The sequence below is a fragment of the Cyprinus carpio genome, chromosome B19, assembly GCF_018340385.1.
Source record: "Cyprinus carpio isolate SPL01 chromosome B19, ASM1834038v1, whole genome shotgun sequence".
Taxonomy (NCBI): Eukaryota; Metazoa; Chordata; class Actinopteri; order Cypriniformes; family Cyprinidae; genus Cyprinus; species Cyprinus carpio.
Window position 1 is genome coordinate 2890516 of NC_056615.1, and position 19994 is coordinate 2910509.

The 19994-nt window shown below is 36.2% G+C and overlaps 1 protein-coding gene across 7 annotated transcripts in view; it reads left to right on the forward strand.

Annotated features, from left to right (window-relative positions):
• LOC109051853 (receptor-type tyrosine-protein phosphatase U-like) overlaps positions 1–19439 on the forward strand; it is a 229222-nt gene extending 209783 nt beyond the window's left edge. For all 7 annotated transcript variants that reach the window (XM_042745001.1, XM_042745003.1, XM_042745007.1 and 4 more), the window contains 7 exons: positions 190–325; positions 3139–3288; positions 7313–7627; positions 13738–13863; positions 15931–16089; positions 16684–16818; positions 18061–19439. In XM_042745001.1, the coding sequence (XP_042600935.1) occupies positions 190–325; positions 3139–3288; positions 7313–7627; positions 13738–13863; positions 15931–16089; positions 16684–16818; positions 18061–18123 (1084 nt within the window). In that variant the 3' untranslated portion in view covers positions 18124–19439. The remainder of the gene's footprint in view (positions 1–189; positions 326–3138; positions 3289–7312; positions 7628–13737; positions 13864–15930; positions 16090–16683; positions 16819–18060) is intronic.
• The last annotated feature ends 555 nt before the right edge of the window (positions 19440–19994 follow it).

Genomic DNA, 19994 nt, shown 5'->3' on the forward strand with positions numbered 1-19994 from the left:
CTTAAAACAGCCCATTTCCTAGCATGTACCCAGAGTTGCATTAGAACGGTGCCAGCTCCTCATAAAAAATCTCTTTGTTTTCTCGCTCTCATTTAATTCTAGGCCCATGTGTTGTTATTTATTTTAAATAGCTCAACAGTACACTGAAATATGGTTCCTTCAGCTGTCTCATTATTTGTCTGTCTGCAGTATGGGTGCTGGCCGCACCGGCTGTTACATCGTATTGGACGTGATGCTTGATATGGCGGAGTGTGAGGGTGTGGTGGACATTTATAACTGTGTGAAGACGCTCTGCTCACGACGTATAAACATGATCCAGACTGAGGTAAGAAACTTAATGATCAGAAACAAAGGATGGGTCACAAGGATCCATTAATCAGTTAGTCATCCAACTAATCTAGGCTGGCTATTTTAGCTAGGTTTTTATTTATTTTATTATTTTTTTTCTTCACACAAGCACTTTTGGTGCTTAACCCAGTTCATTTAACATCAGAGTTTGTTTAATTTGGATGAATTGAGCACTGTTTCCCGAATTCCAAAATATCCATCAAATCCTGATGGATGAAATCAAGAAACCACATTTGTTCTCACTGAATATCCTGTTTCAGATGTAAATACAAAAATAAAATGGTTTGCAAATGGTAAGTCTTGTTGCTGTGTAATGTTAACATCTCAAATACAAGTGCAGTAGGAGGATGAATGCTACATTTTATCATATATTTCAGACCAACTTCTAGTTTTCTTTTTTGACTTGCTTTCAACTTCTGTATATTCTTTACAGAAACAAGTATTTAAAAACAGTGGACTACAAATCAAAGTGTGGTAAATGCGATTTAGAAATATTAAAGTGTGTTTTGTACAAAAATGTGTTACTTTTGAATAATTTATATTCTCGTTTTATTCTTTTCCCTCAAATTCATTCAGTTATGTAACTCGTGCAGTTGGTCTGCAGAGAATGAGTTGGTGAGCTGCATGTTAATAAACTGATAGACAAAAGTAGCTGTGAATATTTTCCCATTCAAGTCAACCCTCAAGGGGCTGGACAACAAAGAAAAAAAAAAAAAAAACATAATTCAGTGTATAATCACTGTTAGCTTAATATCACAAGGATGCTTTCAAGACAAAAGCAAGGCCATGAAACACATCTTGCCATGTTGTCTAGACTGCTTTATAATGCATAAGAAATCTCTGCCCTCATCGTTACACACTGTTGCTGATTATATATGAATTGAGGTAGGCAAGTTGAAGGTCGGTCTAGTGTACTCCCTCGACAGAGACAAAACAGATGGCTCATGCCTGACCTTTAACCTTCAGATATACTAATAGAATGAAAGAGTAAGCCAGAATCCAAAGAAAACACTTCAAGGATTATCAGCGACACCCATGTCTCTATGATGCTTGTTTGATATCGCAATCGATACAGAGTTCTGGGATGAAACTCTAGATGGCGCAGTCCGATAGGTCTAACTCAGTCTGACCTAATGACATCATCACATGGCACAGCTGACTGGTTCTCTGCTGTATTAGTGGCCAATGAGCTTGTTGCTCAACATTCAAATATATGACTAGTGCTTGCTGTAGCAGTTGCAGCTTACTTCAGAAACCCTCCACCTTCCCCAGCTCCACCTGTATAGATCTGCTACGAGGTGATTCGTGTATGCCATATGGGGGTTATTTCATGTATGTCATTTGCAGCAGCAATATTTCTTACATGCTCACAGCAGCATGTTGTGGATGTATTGGCAGTAGCAAGTCTCGGTACTTGCTCTGCCACAGTCGCAGCAGCGTAGCAGATCTGTTCCACCAAGACCAAATACATTAACATTATCATGTACATTACCATGCCAATCCTTCCAAGAGTTGTCATTACAGAACTATTTTTATTGCTCATATTTAAGGTTATATATTTTTCTTTATTAACTTAATTAGATTTCATTATGCATTCCATTCTGAACAACACCTCAAATCATATGACTAGCTGAGGAGAGATATTTAATACATTTGAGAAATATGATAAACTGGATTGATGACTGTAAAAAAAAAAATGCAAAAAAGACAATAAAATAAAATATAATAAAAATACGCCTATACCTACATGTTTACAAAACTCCAAAACATACAGTTCACTGCTGTTTCCAGTTTCAGTGAACACTAGGGGCTGTAAAACATGTTAAAAGACTTATAATGCAGTGCATTATTTGCAAACTAATACTGTACATTTTGATATTTGCATCACATAACCAGCTCCATGTGAATGACATTTCTTATAAAGGTAACTTGTTCGGTAGCGCACCTGGTATAGCACTGAGCTCTTTTATTGCGAGTGCAAAAACTTGTTGAAGAAAGCTAAAATGTCATGGTTCATTTGGCAAATGCATTTTTATAGAATGTCTGTTTTTTTGTTAATGATGTCTTTAGGATAGGGTTTAGTGTAAGTGGTATGTTATTTTCATATGCGATACAGCATTAACCATGTAGCACCACTTGCCGAACATTTAATTTCCGAACTGCTGCGATGCATACAACAATCAACTTATTAAAATGTTGCCAGATTTCACTTTGAAAGTGTCCCTAAATGTTCAAGAAGCAACATATTATAATTTTCAGAAATGTTGCCACAGGCACGTTTTTCTGATAAGCCTGCATTACTTAGGTCTATAAGCAACTACCCAAACACCCTAAAAACCACATACACTCTAAACACTTTAACTACCCCAGTGCAAGTCTCTGACACCCAGGAAAACATAGCATCATGGCAGCTTATTTGCATGGGCAAGCATGACTCACATTTTCTTCAGAAAATTTCTGTAATTATTTCTAGAGATAACTATTGTCACATACCACAGTTTCTGAAATCTAAAGTCATTCTGCTGATGGACATTTGTAGATGAGTGTTTTACATCTTTACGTGAGAATATAGATTTGATTGACTTTGACATTTCCCTCCTACACTGCTAAATTAAGCTAATATTTGCCCCCTCGATTAATCTCTTTGACATTTTGTCACATCGTTTTTAATTAAAGCCAGATAAAAGCAAATAATTGGGCACTGCATCGTGCATGTTGTGACATGGCCTCATTTCTTCGAAGCAGTTTTCTGTCCTGAGGTGACTCTTTCTATGTCAATCTCTCTTTCAGGAGCAGTATATATTCATCCATGATGCCATACTAGAGGCCTGTCTGTGCGGAGAGACCGCCATCCCCATCAGTGAGTTTGAGCTCACCTATAAGGACATGCTGAGTGTGGATTCTCAGACCAACACATCTCAACTGCGAGAAGAGTTTCAGGTGAGTGAATGAGTCAAAAAACACTTTCATTGTCTTATAAAATGAATTTATTTTTACCTTACTTGCTCAACGACTCCCAAACGATTTACTCAATGATTCATTTTTCCAAACCCCTCCTTTGCGTGACGCCAATCTGCGATGAATGGTCCGATTGGTCGATTTTATTTTTATTTTCATAAAGCAGTGTTTGTGAGCACAGTGCTGCTTTGTGTACAGCTGTTACCGGGGAAACTGCTATTTTTACCACTTCAAAAGCGGCACCTCGTGGCAAAGAATGAATTTGCATTTTCATTCAGACTAACGTGGAAATCGACTGATGGTTTTACGCAGCAAACATGCAGAGCTGTAAATATGAACTGTATATATATATATATATATATATATATATATATATATATATATATATATATATATATATATATATATATATACATACACACACACACACACACACACACACACACACATATACATATACACATATGTGTGTGTGTATATATATATATATATATATATATATATATATATATATATATTGGGTATGAAATTAGTACTTTTATTCAGCAAGGATGCATTAAATTGTAAAAAAATAAATAAATAAAAAAAACAGTAAAAATAAAATTAATAAATGCTGTTCTTTTTAATTTTTCATCGAAGAATGCTGAAAAATATATCATGGTTTCCACAAAAATATTAAACAGCAAAAACGGATATTTTAGAAACAAATATTTAAACTATATATAAACTAATATTTGAGCAGCAAATCAGTATATTAGAGTGATTTCTGAAGGATCGTGTGACACTGAGGATTGGAGTAATGATGCTGAAAATTCATCTTTAACATCCCAGGAATAAAATGCATTTTAAAGTATTTTTAAAAATAAATCAGTTTCACATTTCAACTAGATAAATCAACTATGTAAGTTTATGAGTTCCAGGGTAATTTTATTCATAAGATTCTCACAAAACTGACCCCAGAACTCTCAAACTGTGAATAGAGTCACTGATCACTTTTAAAAATCCACTCTTATTTTATTTTATTTTATTTCTTTTTTTTTTTTTTTTTTTTTTTTTTTTTTTGCCCCAGTAAATGTAAGGATGTATTCTTTTTTGTGACCCGTGATCTGAGCCAACCATTATCATGCCTATTGCTTATTACTTTCTTAGCAAGTTAATATCCAGCAATATTGCTGCTAATTGCAGTCTAATTACAGCCCAATCTAATGTTGTGGACTCTGCTAATGCACTGCGTATGTCACATGTTCAAGTACACTGACTGCATCCCATTGCTTAGACCCAGCAAGAGACTGTGTGCTGAGATTGGTCCAAATGGTAGGTACTGCTGAGACACACTGAGAAATTAAACACTTTCCTAAGTGATCCCAGCAAGAAAAACGCCCAAGAAATAGTGCAGGAAAACTTCTGACCATATTAGGAGACCAAACATAATATATGCAAAATCGTTTAAGTGAAAAATGAGCTGAGATTGTGTGATGTATGGTGTGTAACTGGAGTTGTCTTTGGGAAAATTAGGAGCACTGATTGAAGCCATAGATTAAAACCTCATGCATTTTAATTATTTCTTCATTCTTTCTTTTTACTGTAAGCCGAGAGAGAAAACTGTAAAAAGTGGTGATCTGCAGTTGCTAACCCATTAAACTTAGCTTTATTGGTACAAATGAATGTATTTAGGTTTATTCAGTGTTAAATAATATTTTTGACTTGAATAAAACAATTTAACTTAGAAGACAAGCTAAACAATGCCACAGATTTACACTGAAGAATGGGTTTGAGTCGTGTAGGGAACTTATTTTTAACTAAAACTACTAAAAAAGGTTTTTAATGTAATAAAGATTAAATATCAAATAAAGAAGATGTATGCAAAAATCACAAATGCTTCATTGACAACTAAATGAAATAACATGTTTAATAATATTAGTAAAAAAAAAAAAATAATAATAATAATAATAATAATGTTGAGACCAGACTATCATAGAGGCTTGGGTTTGTAGGAACTGTATTAATTTTATGATTTTCCATTGGGGCTTTATCCAAATCTTTTTTTTGTTTCATCCAGGTTAAGTGCTGCATACTAACTCAACCAGCTGTAGAGACTATTTTCATTCCTTAAGAGAGGGTTTAATGAGGTGTTCCCTCACCTTACAGTTCCACTCGTGTGTGTTTTTAGCATCAAGCTATTAATGGCTTCATGCCTGCCTCTCTGAGACTGTGTACCTGTCCCTGTCCTCCTCACAGCCAGTGTAATATTTATAATCAAAATTGTAATGTCCCATTTGTGCTGGCAGACCCAATCGGGATTGAAGCACTGCACTAATAATACTAATAATCTGCATAATTCTCATCTCAAGGCTCATAGCAGAAGTATTCATATGTGTCCAGTGTGTATTTATTCCCAGCCATTAAGCTTTGTAGACATTATTTGCCTGAGATAAAATCATTTCAGCTTCCAAAGCTTTTTTTTCTGCATCTGTGTATACTTGAGGTTGTTTGTTTACATACATCTTACAGAATCTGAAAAATGTTACTAGTTAAAAAAGAGGGGTCATAAAATAGTTGAATTTTATTTTTACAGTATTTAGTACTAGCTTAAGCTATTTCACTCAACAGATGTTTGCATACAGTGCACAAGAAAAAATAATAATAATGTAATAAGATAATCAAAATAATACATTTCTCACCATCACCATTGCTTATTAACATTCACATTACTTGCATACTGGCTGATTATTAGTACTTATAAAGCACATATTAATACCTTATTTTGCATGACCATATTTTAGGTCCCTTAACAAACACTAAACCAAAACTAACAACATTTTATTATTATTATTATTATTATTATTATTATTATTATTATTATTATATAGTGCTTTATAAAATACTGATTGTGTCAAATCAGCTTTACAGCGTTTACAAATTTATAAGCTTTACAACTACCTTACTAACTATTAATAAGCAGCAAATTAGGAGTTTACGGAGGCAAAAGTATAGCAGTAGACCGAATTTACACAAATGAAGAGTTCAAAAGGTTATGTGCTGATTCTCGTAATACAATATGTTGTTAACTGAATGATCAATGAAGTGTTGTTATTGTTAACCAAAAGTATAATAATAATAATAATAATAATTATTATTATTCACTAAATAGAATAATTTATGATGAAAATGTAAAAAAAAACAGGTAAAATATCTAGTAACTAAAATTACTAATAACTTGTATACTTAAATTACTAAAACTAAGACTAAAACAAAATAAATGAAAGCCCAAATAGAAAAATAATAATAATGGCAAACGTGCACTGAAAAATTACTAAAACATAGGCAAGAAAGAGAAAAAAAAGTGCAAATATATATATATATATATATATATAATATATATATATATATATATATATATATATATATATATATCAGCAGCCGTGATGTCAAAACCCCCCAAAAAAACTTCTACTCCATGGGTTCAAATTATGAGTTAAATTTATGAGTAGCACAAAGTATACTGGTGGTAAGTGGTATATGTGAATCGACAATATTGGACATTTTACTCTACAGTATAAATTACACACAACCATACTGTAAACCATAGCCTACTGTATGAATGTTTTGACTGTGAGTTAGTGTGTTGTGCATTGCACAACAAAATATTTTCAACAATAGTATCATCAAGTTGTGTCTACCACAGGCCTTATTTTACTCGTGAATTGAATCTGTCTTCTGGGGTTTCCCATGAGTGTTCTGATCAGTTGCTGCCAATTGTTATGTGAAAAAACTGATTCAAGGCAGTAATCTATCATTTTGTGCTCTGTTTTAGTGGTTGAAAGAGAATTTCATTATATTTCACAGGATTTTACACGGGAGCTTACACGTTTGCAATTGCCTGCATAGTTTTACTTCATCATCCTCTCATTGTCTCACTTAGTTATATCATTGCACAATCATTGAGTGCATTCAGTCACCCTTCAATCCCTTGTCTTTTCTCTGTGTCTGTCTCCTGTCTCGTCAGACTCTGAACTCTGTGACTCCTCACCTGGATGTGGAGGAGTGCAGTGTGTCTCTGCTGCCCCGTAACCGTGAGAAGAACCGGAGCATGGATGTGCTGCCGCCCGACCGTGCGCTGGCATTCCTTGTCTCCACTGAGGGCGACGGCAACAACTATATAAACGCTGCACTGATGGACAGCTTCTTGCAGCCGGCTGCGTTCGTGGTGACCCCTCACCCCCTGCCCACCACCACCGCGGACTTCTGGAGACTGGTGTTTGACTACAGCTGTACCTCCATCATCATGCTCAACCAGCTCAACCAGTCCAACTCAGCCTGGGTAAGAGAGCCAGGTTAACAACCCACAATGTTTACAGTACTCACTATGAGATTCACACAATGGCACTCATTCATAAAACTGTTCAGGTCTAGAATGTACCCTTTACTGAACTTTGATTTCCATGAATACCTGCATTCTTGTTCAAACAATAATGGCGAGCAAACTGTAGAGGTTTGTCTCATACCTATATATATATAATATATATATATCATTTTGTGCTCTAACTTTTTTAATCTAGATTAATCTCACTGTAATCTTGGAATTAATCTAGATTAAAATGGCTCATTTGAATTCTGCCGAAGGCATTCAAATTATGTTCAATAAGATGTACTTGTTAGTACTGATAGAGCTGTGCTGCACTCACAACATAGTAGTTTGACGACGACTCCTTCCCCTGCGCTACATTTCTTGGCCCGGCATCTTCCACATTAGCTAAGGGATGCTTTGCGTTTAGGTGGTACTTGAGACTGGAAGAACTCCTAGTAAACTAATTCTGCATTGCACAAGTTACAAACAACCTTACGCCTGTTTCACACATACTCCGTCTGCAGTGCATATGCGTTGCATTTTTTTTTTACGCACCCATGTTAACGGATTCCAGGGTTCACGTGGTTGCGGTCCATCAGTGAGTTCCAGGAGCGGTGCGTCTGCAGCAGTGCAGCGATCGTTTACGTACCGAGTTTTGATGTGCTGTATGCGCTGAATTAAAATGACAGCGCATTGTTCGCGGTAAAAATTAACATGGATTGATACGGAAATGCAGTAATTTTACAATAAATTAATACTAATTAAAGCCTACTGTTTTTCACACGCAACACATGAGTTTTTGGCTAGTCACACAATCCTTCAGAAATCCTTTTAACAATCTTATTTTCTACAAAAAAACATTTATTGTTATTATTATCATTATTATTATTATTATTATTATTATTATTATTAATGTTGAAAAGAGCTGAGGATATTTTTTTTTTAGGTTTTTTAGGGGGGATAAATTGAAAGAACAGCAATGATTGTTACATTTGTTACAGTTACATTTATTGGTACATTTATATTATTTACATCAAGCTTTTGAATGGTATAGTAGTGTATATTGTTATTGAAACTTCATAATATTTCACTTGATTATACATTTAGTCAGGAATTATAGTTTGGAAAAAGTCTTTGGGAAAAAGTCTAACTAGTAAAATGTTTACACGTTATGTGAAAACTAGTACAAGTATATAAATCAATAAAAAGAGACTTACTCATGTTTATGATCTCTGCTGAATAAAGTGCTTCATTCTTTTTTCTGAGGAAATCCAAATCTCAAATCCTCAACCACATCACATCTTTTTGGGGTGAATTATGTCTTATTCCTCCCATCGCGAAGCAAACAGTAAAATAAAAATAACTTGAAGAACAGTTTCCCTGCGTTGTCTTCTGTTGTGTGGGCGTATTCAAAAGCCGCGCGCTTCAGTGAAACATTTGAATCTCAAAAGCGCGCTCGGCGCGGGGGCGTGGTCGCATTAGAAGATAATGAAGGGGGACGTGAAAAACGGACATCGCGTTGTTTTCATATGGATTACTTTTATCACAGAATATTTGTTTTCAGCAGCACTTGTTTAGTTTAAAAGTAGACATGTCAGTCTTTCTATAGATATCTCTCTCATGTCTCTTCGTTGAGTATTCACTGAGTTACAGTTCATTTTAATGACGCATTTGTATCTGAATATCTGCTTTGAAAAAGGCTGCAGACAGCACTCCTTGTTTGTTATCTTTATTTTATAAGTGCACAAAGTTTTGTTGTTATTATGTCTGTATACAAAAAAAAGTAGACCCTTTACAGATTCGATTGATGTATTGCACTTATCTGTACGATCAAAACTGAAAGTGTAATTTAAGGTCTTTTCGGGGTTATCAGGAGAAAATACCCCAAAACGCGTATACGCGTTAATCGACTCCAGAGGGTTAAAACAAGAAAAAGAGCACCTTTAGATAAACGAGGCAACATGATATAGGCCTATGCACCCTTATGGAAGCAGAAAAACAAAGTTCATTAAGAACCGTGCGATATGCTTGTAATAAAGATTTAAATGCAAGGCACGAGAGTCGACTGTTTCTGTCAGTGGTGCTTTAATTTTAAATATTTGCGATATCCCAACAAGACAAGTAGGCTAATTGTTGTGTTTAAATGTTTTGCCGCTTGCTTGAGCAGCTTATTATACAAACCTAGAAGTCAAATGCATGAATAATATGTTGTTTATATTTATTAAGTTTAAACTAATGTCTATGATTATGAAAGACTGTTATTGGTCTGTGATAAGAGTCCCTTTTTTTTTTTTTTTTTTTTTTTAACATGGTTTGAAATATAGAATATTGGAACAAATGTTGTGCTTGTGGACTAAACAGCCACGGATCAGTAGCGGACTGCAAACGCGTCCTGTGTGAAAGCACAATGAGTCCGTGCTGCTTCTGCACCACATACGTAACGCACACGGACTGCATACGCACTGCAGACGGAGTATGTGTCGAGGTTTTTTTTGGGAAGCTTGGTAATTCCACAGTAGGCATACACACAGGTTGGAAGACTCGTTCTCGCCCCTTACAGTGCAATTCGTCTAGGTATACATCCGCGCTAAACTATCACGGTGAAAGTCATCATAGCTTGCGTAGTATAGACCCAGCTCCCAACCCAACTTTGACAATAGATTAACGGCGATATTTTTTTTATCGCATGATAAGAGTCTCACGTTAACGCAGCCCACCACTAATATTTATATATATGTATATATAAAGCTGGCTGCTTTTTTAGACTGTGCCTCATTTATATTTTATATGAAATCTGCAGTCAAATGATTCAAACAAACATATAATCCTCCGACATGATCCAGAACACCTGTTTGAACAAAAATGGCTAGCAAACTGTGGAGGTTTGTCTCACACATCTGCAGTTGTTTGATTAACTTGTAATCAGACCATTGTGGCTACTTGCAGTAGCTACTATATATATAAATGTGCAGTCAAATGAGCCGAACAAACATATAATCATTCGACATGATCCAGAACACCATTAAAATAAACTATCCACTTAATAATGAAAACTGTACAGAAATACAAAAATTTTGTTTAAACTGGACATGTCAAAGCAAACACTCTTTTACTCTTCCATTTGCCCTGTTGTTTGGAGTAGCTCAAGTGCTTGGAGTAGGTGAGAAATTTAACATCTATACTGTATTCAGTGCAGACAGTGAGAGATGGAGATTTTGATAAAATCATATGCAATTCATAAAATGAATAAAATATAAATAAAGAAATAAAAGTGAACTATAACATATTTATTTGCATTTTTCCCCATTGCATCATACTGCATTAGTTCGCCTTATGTTGAATCGAATCGAAATTGGATTGCCCTGCATCATAATACGGGTGAACTGCATCGCATCACATTGGTAGCTGCTTCATATGTATGTTTAATGTATTATATCATTGGCTATGCATCGAGATTTGTATCGCATCGGCCTCAGTGATGGAGATGCACATCCCTAATATATGTATATATAAATGTTTTTGCAGCCAGCATAATAGAGTATATAAAACATGCAGTTATAACAAATGTCAAGTTAAACTGACATTACAAAAAATGGCATGAGCTAGGTTACATTGCAAAATTTGTTTCCACATATGAAAGTTGTCCAGGTTACAGTTAAAAAAGGTTAGATTCAGTGTGATTTGTAATGTTTTTACTTTTTGTTCCACATGTGAGAAAAGAAAAGTCAGTATGGCCAGAGACGAAAATACCCTTGCATATTTTAAGACCCCCTACACCCGTTTGTTTTGAAGTCTTTAATGGTTTTCAAGCTATTTTTTGGTAGGTCAGACAACACCCCCCACCCCCTCGGAGCCCATAATTCTCACTCTGGGTGAAGAGCAAACACACAACGTGCCTTTCATTTAAGACTCCCCACATTGATAATGTGTTTGTCTTGTCTAAATTGGCAATGGAAAGGACAAACTCACCGAGATACCAACCTACCTGTGTTTTTCGCTCTTCTCCCCCTGCAGACAAGCACTGCGACACATTATTCCACTGAATGCAAAATTAGAGTGTATCATCTTTAAGACTCGCCTGATAATACCTGTGTTTGTGCGCGCGTGTGTGTGTACTTTGAGTGAGGTGTTCTGCACAAGATTTTTTTATAGTTATTTCAGTTTCCTGTCTTCCATCTGATGTGTGCGAATGTTTTTCCAGACATTATCACAGTCTGCTAGTCATTCAACTTTCTAGAAATGTCTCTCTGTTCTTCTGCTAGTCACCCTTTTCTGATCTGTCTGAGTGTGTTCGGATGAATATTTATCTTCTTCGGCACAGTGTCACTCTGTTAATTCGCATCAGTGTGACAAGGATTTATCAATTTCTATCTTATCTCTATCAACATCTCTCATTGGAAATACATGGCTGGAGCTGTTTCACGCCTGATCGTTTCAAATAACACTGTGCTGGATTAGATCTGTCTGCAACTGGCCTGAGCGAAAATTAATTGACACATTGAGCAAATGGTAATCTGGTGGAAGATTGGACTAGAAAATGCAGGCGATATGGAGAAATGAGCAAGGATTATTTATCTTGGTGGGCCGCAATTGGATTTTCAGTGCTGATTAGCCTATATCTGGCATTTCCTTGACTCCATTATCCTTTCACCGTCTATCTTCACCCTTCGCCTAATCGCAAGATGCCCATTTTCTCTGTCTGCTATCTATTAATGTCGTTTTTTTTTTTTTTTTTTTTTTTTTTTTTTTTTTTTCAGACATTGACTTTAATATGTATCTTCTATGATTATGTGGGTCATAATGTTAGGGGAAAAAAATGAATGAATTAATTAATGACTCACAGATGTAATTAAAAGCTGTTTTGTTTTAAAATGTTATTAGGCTAATAGGTACACATTTATACATTACTGTAGAGTTTCATTAGTTAACACAAACTTCAGTAGTTGACATAAACAATGAAATATACTACCTTTGTTCTAAATACTGTAAAAATGCATTGCTGATTGTAAATTATTGTTAGTTAATGCATTAACTACATTAGATTAATGCAGATTAAATGAATTAAACTGGGACCTTAGTGTAAAGTGTTACAGGCATGCAGGTGCCATTGTGTCTGTCATTTGACCCAAACAGATAAATACATACATACATATACATAAAAATATAAATACATGCATAGAAAAGCCATAAAAGAAGTTATATCATAGAGAGTACAAATATGGGATTTTTGATCTTTTTTTTTCCTGACACAATAAGATTAAATAGCGTTGTCAAATATGATATATTTAAAATTAAAAATGCAATACTAAAAATTTAATATTAATATAAAAAAGCAAATAAGTATGGTTTAAATATTATTATATTATTTTCCAGCAAAAATAATAATAATAATAATAATATATATATATATATATATATATATATATATATATATATATATATATTATATATATATATATATATATATATATTATATATATTATTATTATTATTATTAATATTATTATATATATAATAATATATATATATATATATATATATATATATATATATATATATATAAATATTAGAATGATTTCTAAATGATCATGTGATAGACTGGATGTTACATGTGACACTGAAGGCTGGAGTAATGATGCTGAAAATTCAGCTTTGCATCACAGGAAATAAATTATTTTTTTAAAGTATATTCATATAGAAAACTATTATTTTAAGTTGTAATAATATTTCACAATATTACTGTTTTTTCTGTATTTTTGATCAAATAAATGCAGGCTTGATGAGCAGAAGAGACTTCTTTCAAAAACATTAAAAATAGTAATCTTTCCAAACTTTTGACCTGTACTGTATATATATGTGTGTGTGTGTGTTTGTTTGTAAACCAGATGAAAACTAACATGAATTCAATAATAAAATACAATAAAATAAAACAAAATAAAATAAAAATTGGCTAATTGTCGGTCAGAGTTATGTCAGTAGTTGGTCACTATCCCGTTGTTAATCAACACATTTGATCTATCATGTGTACAGGAGTGAATTAAAAATTGCAATTTACATGTGTAATTTTTTCTTCTCTCTCTCAGCCCTGTCTGCAGTACTGGCCTGAAACGGGCATGCAGCAGTTTGGACCTATGACAGTGGAGCTGCTCTCCAGATCCACCGATGACAACGTCGTCACTCGCCTATTCAGGGTGACCAACATCACACGGGTGAGACTGTAGGGCCAAAGAAGCCATCTTCAGATATATGTTATCCCCTGTATGTGCCTTCCAATCACGAGCCGTTCTCTCCCAGTGTTAGCACTGACATTTATTACAGTACCTCATTAAAATCAGACCTCATTAGACAAATGACCCGTCTTGTAACTTCCATCTTTTTTTTTTCAAGATTGGAGATTGTCTGAGTTCAGGACCACTCCAGAAAGGTTAATTAACTGAAGCTAATGGCTAAATGATCTTTTCAGAGACTTTTAGAAAATGAATTCAATACCGATTAAATTAAAGCAAAGGTATAAAAGTGTGGTCAGTCATTAAAAGTCTCCTTTTCTCAAACTAGCGCTGCTGGAATTACAGCTGTTTATTTCTCACTTCATGTGCGTGTGAGAGAGATAAAGTTGTTCGCATTGTGTCAGTCTCTCTCAGTGTGGTCTGTGCTTATGATATTGACTTGTCTGAATAAAAAGGCACTTTCTCACACCTCTAGCTGACCTTAGTCCTCCCTGATGGCTTCATTGTCAACATCCTGTCTCTTTGAAATCTTGTCCCAAGTGTTGCACCTCTCATTGCTAGCCCCCTTTAGCACTCCTGTCAGGCAGGCTGTCAACCTTTAGCCGCGTTCCCATCCATGCCTGTGTCAGTTTGGCTAGCCCCTGTCAGTCCCTACGTCCCCTCTGTCTCTTTGAGACTCTGCAAGCCAGGCAAACAGTCCATGTCATTGTCAGAAAATGTCCCATACTGCCTCTTCACAGGACCCTAGAGAGAACCACGCGTGTTGGAACGATGAGTCTCGCTTCCCTAAAAAGGTACAAGGCGTAGAATGTTATTGATATATCATGTTGCTAAATGGCGCCATCCCTAGATAAAGAAAAATAGACAGCCCCAAGACAGAACAGTGTTTTTATGATTTGTTACAGAGTAATTTAGATGCTAATTAATGCTCAGAGGATCCAGCTGAATACTGTGTGCTGTTTAGAAATGAGTGTTTGACGTGCAGGAGATATTCCATGAATAGGATGCAAAACAGTTCCTGAAAAATGAGTGAAAGGAGGTGCTTAAGCTTCAGTTTCAATGTAGACACATTAAAAAAAAATAATAATAAATGTGCACATGGTGACATTTCAATAAAATTATATTGCAATGCTTCTTGCACATTTTGTGATGCTATCAAAGTAAAATGTAGCTAAAAGTGTGTTCCGTTTTATGTTCAACTGAGGAAAGTGAATTTTTAAATTTTAAAATGAAGTGTGCATTGAGTGGCGCTAAAAGTATCACATACTACAGTACCTACACTAAACCTAACGTAAGTCCTCAAGCTCTTCTATCATGACTTGTACCCAGCTGCAATGCTCTACAGGGTGGGCTACCGAGCATGTTTACTATGTTAGTAAAGCCATACATACTGTATGGAGTTGCTTTTTTGCAACAAATTAAATTTGTGTAAAAAAATCTTGAAATAGGGATACATTATATGTATAGGTAAATTTTTTGTACGTCACTTCAGGAGGTCAAACTTAATATTATATGTGAACTGCTTTAGTTTACTTTTACTGTTGGTGAGGTTTGCCATTTCTGCAGCTCTGTTATGTAGGACTACATGTGGGACTAACCTTGAAGAAAATAAATAAATAAAATGTTGACATTTTTAGCTACCATAATTAACAATTATCAATAATCAATTAAGAACAATCACTTGATAATTTAGTTAAGGAGTTTAAATGGTTGAGTTTAACAAATGTAATCAATGTTTCAAAAAAATATATATATATGTATATTTTTGTTTAAATATAATTATTATGACTATTTCCTATCATGCTGTAGAAAGGGTTAAAATTAACTTCTGAACGTATTTTTGTCATTTCAAATATTTAATATTTAAAACAACTTTTATTTGCAATAATGTATTGAACATACTTTTTTTTTAAGTAATAGGATACCAAAGCACCCCCTATCTGTAGATAACACCAGCAAAATTCTTTGACCCGCTGTTGTACTCTTCTTTTATTCTTATTAATGTTTTCTCTTTCCTCTGCTCTTGTTCTCTCTGACTTTATTGTTCAGTTGCAGGAAGGTCATCTGGTAGTGCGACATTTCCAGTTCCTGCGCTGGTCGGCTTATCGTGAAATCCCAGACTCTAAGAAGGCCTTTCTCAACCTTCTAGCACAAGTGCAGAAGTGGCAGAGGGAGTGCGGCGATGGTCGCACTGTAGTGCACTGCCTGTAAGTTTCACACGGCTCCACTCCCAAATCCTAATTGCAGAGCAATTACACTTCATTGTGTTGATTACACAACCCAGGTCTCTTTTGCTCCTGGCCACCCAACAGTGAAAATCTGCTTAAAGCGCTTAATCTCTGGCCGCTTTTTCCATGTCTTCATTTTCCTCAGTATTAGACTTCTTAGCGCTCTGGCCCCAGGATTCGTCCCTGCCACCTGCACTTGCCTGTAGTTTAATACATCTATCCACTATTAATGAGAGCGTGGCACAGACGCAGCGTATTGCGAATCTGCGCTGGGTTCCCTTCCTCTATCAGTAGCCCAAGGGAAATGATCTTAGCTCAGTAGGATGTGACATTTTTATTGCATGACTTTTCCCCAGAGCGCACTGGTCCTTTCCATTCCTTCATGCTCAGAAGTATTGCAGATTTCTGTGGTGGCACAAATATGCCTCTTTCACAGCTATCCCCTCCAGAGATCTCTAATACCATAATCCACACAAGCTCTAAGAAGTGTGCTGCTCAGATCCCGCTCCTTCATGAGTTACAAGCCTCTGCTTTTCTTGAAGATGCTAATGAAACAACGTATTGGTGTCTTTAAAACGGCGGCGGACGCAGTGGCACTTTCTGCGCTTGCACCATGATAATGGAGATGGTGCACCATCACAACATGGTGGATGTGTTCTACGCAGTCAAGACTCTCCGCAACTCCAAGCCCAACATGGTGGAGTCTATGGTTAGTGTGCTTACTTTTGTAAATAACTAATTAGTGTTAGGTTAGGCACTATTGCTAACTTTAGGCACTAGTCTTAGGGCCCTATCATACACCCAGTGCAATGCGGCACAAGTGTTTTTGCTAGTTTCAGCCAGACGCAGTTCTCATTTCCCTGTCCTGCACCACATTGTTTAAATAGCAAATGCATTTCTGCCCATTTGTGCACCCATGGTCTAAAAAAGTGGTGTGTTCAGGCACATTGTTGGCACGTTGTTATTTTGAGGAACTGAAAATAGACTGCGCCATAGATCAACTCAAACCTGGTCTAAAGTCTGGCGCAGTATTTTTTCTTTGTTATTTAAAGTGCGTTAGTAATATGCGCCAATAGGCGGGTGCACAACTGCGCATACACTTTGCTTATTACACACGCAGCAGAACACAAACATTTAAAATTTAAAAATGGAAAATTACATTCCGCCATGTAAATAGCGAACCCGCCATGGCACGAGCGCAACTGGCTTTTAAAGGGGATGGGAGATGAGACTCTGATTGGTTTATTGCACGTTACGCCCCCCAATAAAACATTACTCATTAAGAGAATAGGGACAACCCGTTTAGACTATGCGCCTGGACGTGCCAACCGTTTTCCCGTCGCTAAACTAGCAAAAATGGATCCGAACACACCCTGGGTGCACTTGCGCCGTGTGCTTTATACCATGCACTTAGATCATTACAATAGGGCCCTTAAAGTTATGTAAATATATATTTCTGTCTTTCTGCTTCAAAGTTTCACATTTAATTCATTGTGTTGCTTGTCATTTATTTTGTATGTATTTGTGAAATTAATTAGAAATTTTTATTAAATACTATTTTCTGTGTACATTTCTAAATTTATATTCCCATATATACATAATTTGAAGTTAGTAGGAACACAACAGCAGTTAACTTACGTTTTTCATAATTGATGTGCACAATTTTGCATAATGATGCAGAACCTGGACTCGTTTCTTTAAAGTGTGCATTTGTATCCTCAGTCTCTCTTGTTCTGTATCTGTCGTGAGAAATCTTAGGCAGCCACTGTAATACATTTTTATAGTCATTATAATCATTAAATATAATATAACATAATAATCAGATTTGTTTTAATGAATTAATGATACACAGGCTGATGTTTTCTTCAAATATAAAATCTAGTAGAGTTATAAAGTTGATACAGTGTGAATGTTGCCAGAGAAACTGACGTGGCCTCGCTGTTGTTGGCAGGAGCAGTACAGGTTCTGCTACGAGCTGGCTCTGGAGTACCTGGACTGCCTGGAGGTCAGATAACACGAGAGTTCCAGACCCGATTGACACCGGCTTCAACCTCTTCACCTCGCCTCCTCTGTTTCCTTTCGCTTGGGCCGATCCAGCCCACCTGAATGAGCCTTCTGTCCTCCAGTGAGAATGCACATCTACATCCAGAGTGGGAATGCAAGACTTGGCACATTTCTTTAACCTTCCACCTCTATTGTCCTCTGTGCACTTTCTGTTTTGCCGTTTCCTCCTCCACGACCTTCTGTGCCAGATATTCCTGCCAAACCCATGAGGGAGTCGATGAGATTTCAGCAGCTTTGAGATAACGACATGCGTCTCTGATCACGTGACTGGCTCTCTGCCTTACGCACCAAGCAGGAGGAAATCACGCTGAATTTTAACGAAACCATGTGATGACATGGGTGATATTGTGCTTGTACATTACGTGTATTGTTAAACCCTATACATGGGGCGATCTACTGTACTGATGTACCTGATTTTACCGGAAAGCATACCTTGAATGTACAGATGTTGGCTGATGGAGGTTTTCCTTTCATTGAATCATTAAAGGTGATGTGTATAATTGACGTTTATCTCCTATCCCAGCTTCTCATTAAAAGTGTAACACTGTGGCGCTATCAAAACATTGCTCTGTTTGAGCAGCAGCGACTCAACCAATGGCATGAGTTTGGGGCGGGACTGTCTTTTTGGCTAACCAGTGAGAAATGGGGGCGTGTTCTGGACTGTTTTTTAAAGCAGTGAAATTTTCTTGCAAATGTTTGGTGATGCTAGTGGTGCTAAAATTACACACTTCACCTTTAAATCTTAAAGTGACACTCTAAAGTGTCAGTGTTTTGACAGGTGAGAGATGCAAAGATGGTTTATGGGTTTATTTCTTGTTTTATTTTTTTGTGTGTGTATATATAATATCTATTTTGCAAAACAAACGAAATGTTTCTAGATGTTGTCTTTAATGTGCCAACTCGTGTGTGTGTGTGTGTGTGTGTGTGTGTGTGTGTGTGTGTGTGTGTGTGTGTGTGTGTGTGTGTGTGTGTGTGTGTGTGTGTGTGTGTGTGTGAAGAGGATCACTCATGGATCTGCATGCCTGTTTCATGTTTCATTGCAATCCATTGTGAGCCGTCTGCTTTGGGTGCCGCTGCCCGCTGTCGTTGAGCGAAGTAAAACAAAAAAAGATACGCAACTATATAAAAGAAACAGAAATGCTACTATTGGAATACAATGAGGCAGGTGGCAAAAGTTGCTTTTTATCTTTGTATTTATTGGTTGTGTTTATTTTATAAAAAAAAAAACATGAATGAATAAAACATTCCAATGTTGCTTTAATCTCATTTTCATTATTGTTGTAATTTGTATCACATTTGTTTTCCAAATATAAATACACATAGGGGGAAAAAAAAAAGTGTGATTAAATAGTGAGATTTTTATTTAAGAGCTAGCGGCGCCATCTTCCAGCTCTGTGCTGGATATCCTTGGCATTTCTGTCATGGCACTGTGTTTATTTACATGCGAGCAATTCATGATCTGGTGTTTTCAGTGTCTCGGAGCAGCTCTGTTTGTGTTACACTAACACATTTGGCAGACACTTTTATACGAAGCGACAAAACATTGCATTAAAGGTCCACATTTTTCAGTTCTTGCTTTCCTTGGGAATCGAACCCATGATCTTTGTTTGCAAGCACCATGCTCTACTGCAGTGGTTCCCAACCCTGGTCCTGGAGAACCCCCAACACTGCACATTTTAGATGTCTCCCTATTCAGACACACCTGATTCAACTCATCAGCTCATTAGTGAAGACTCCAAGACCTCAAATGTGTGTGTCAGATAAGAGAGACACCAGTGTTGGGGGTTCTCCAGGACCAGGACCGTGTGAGCCACATGAAGG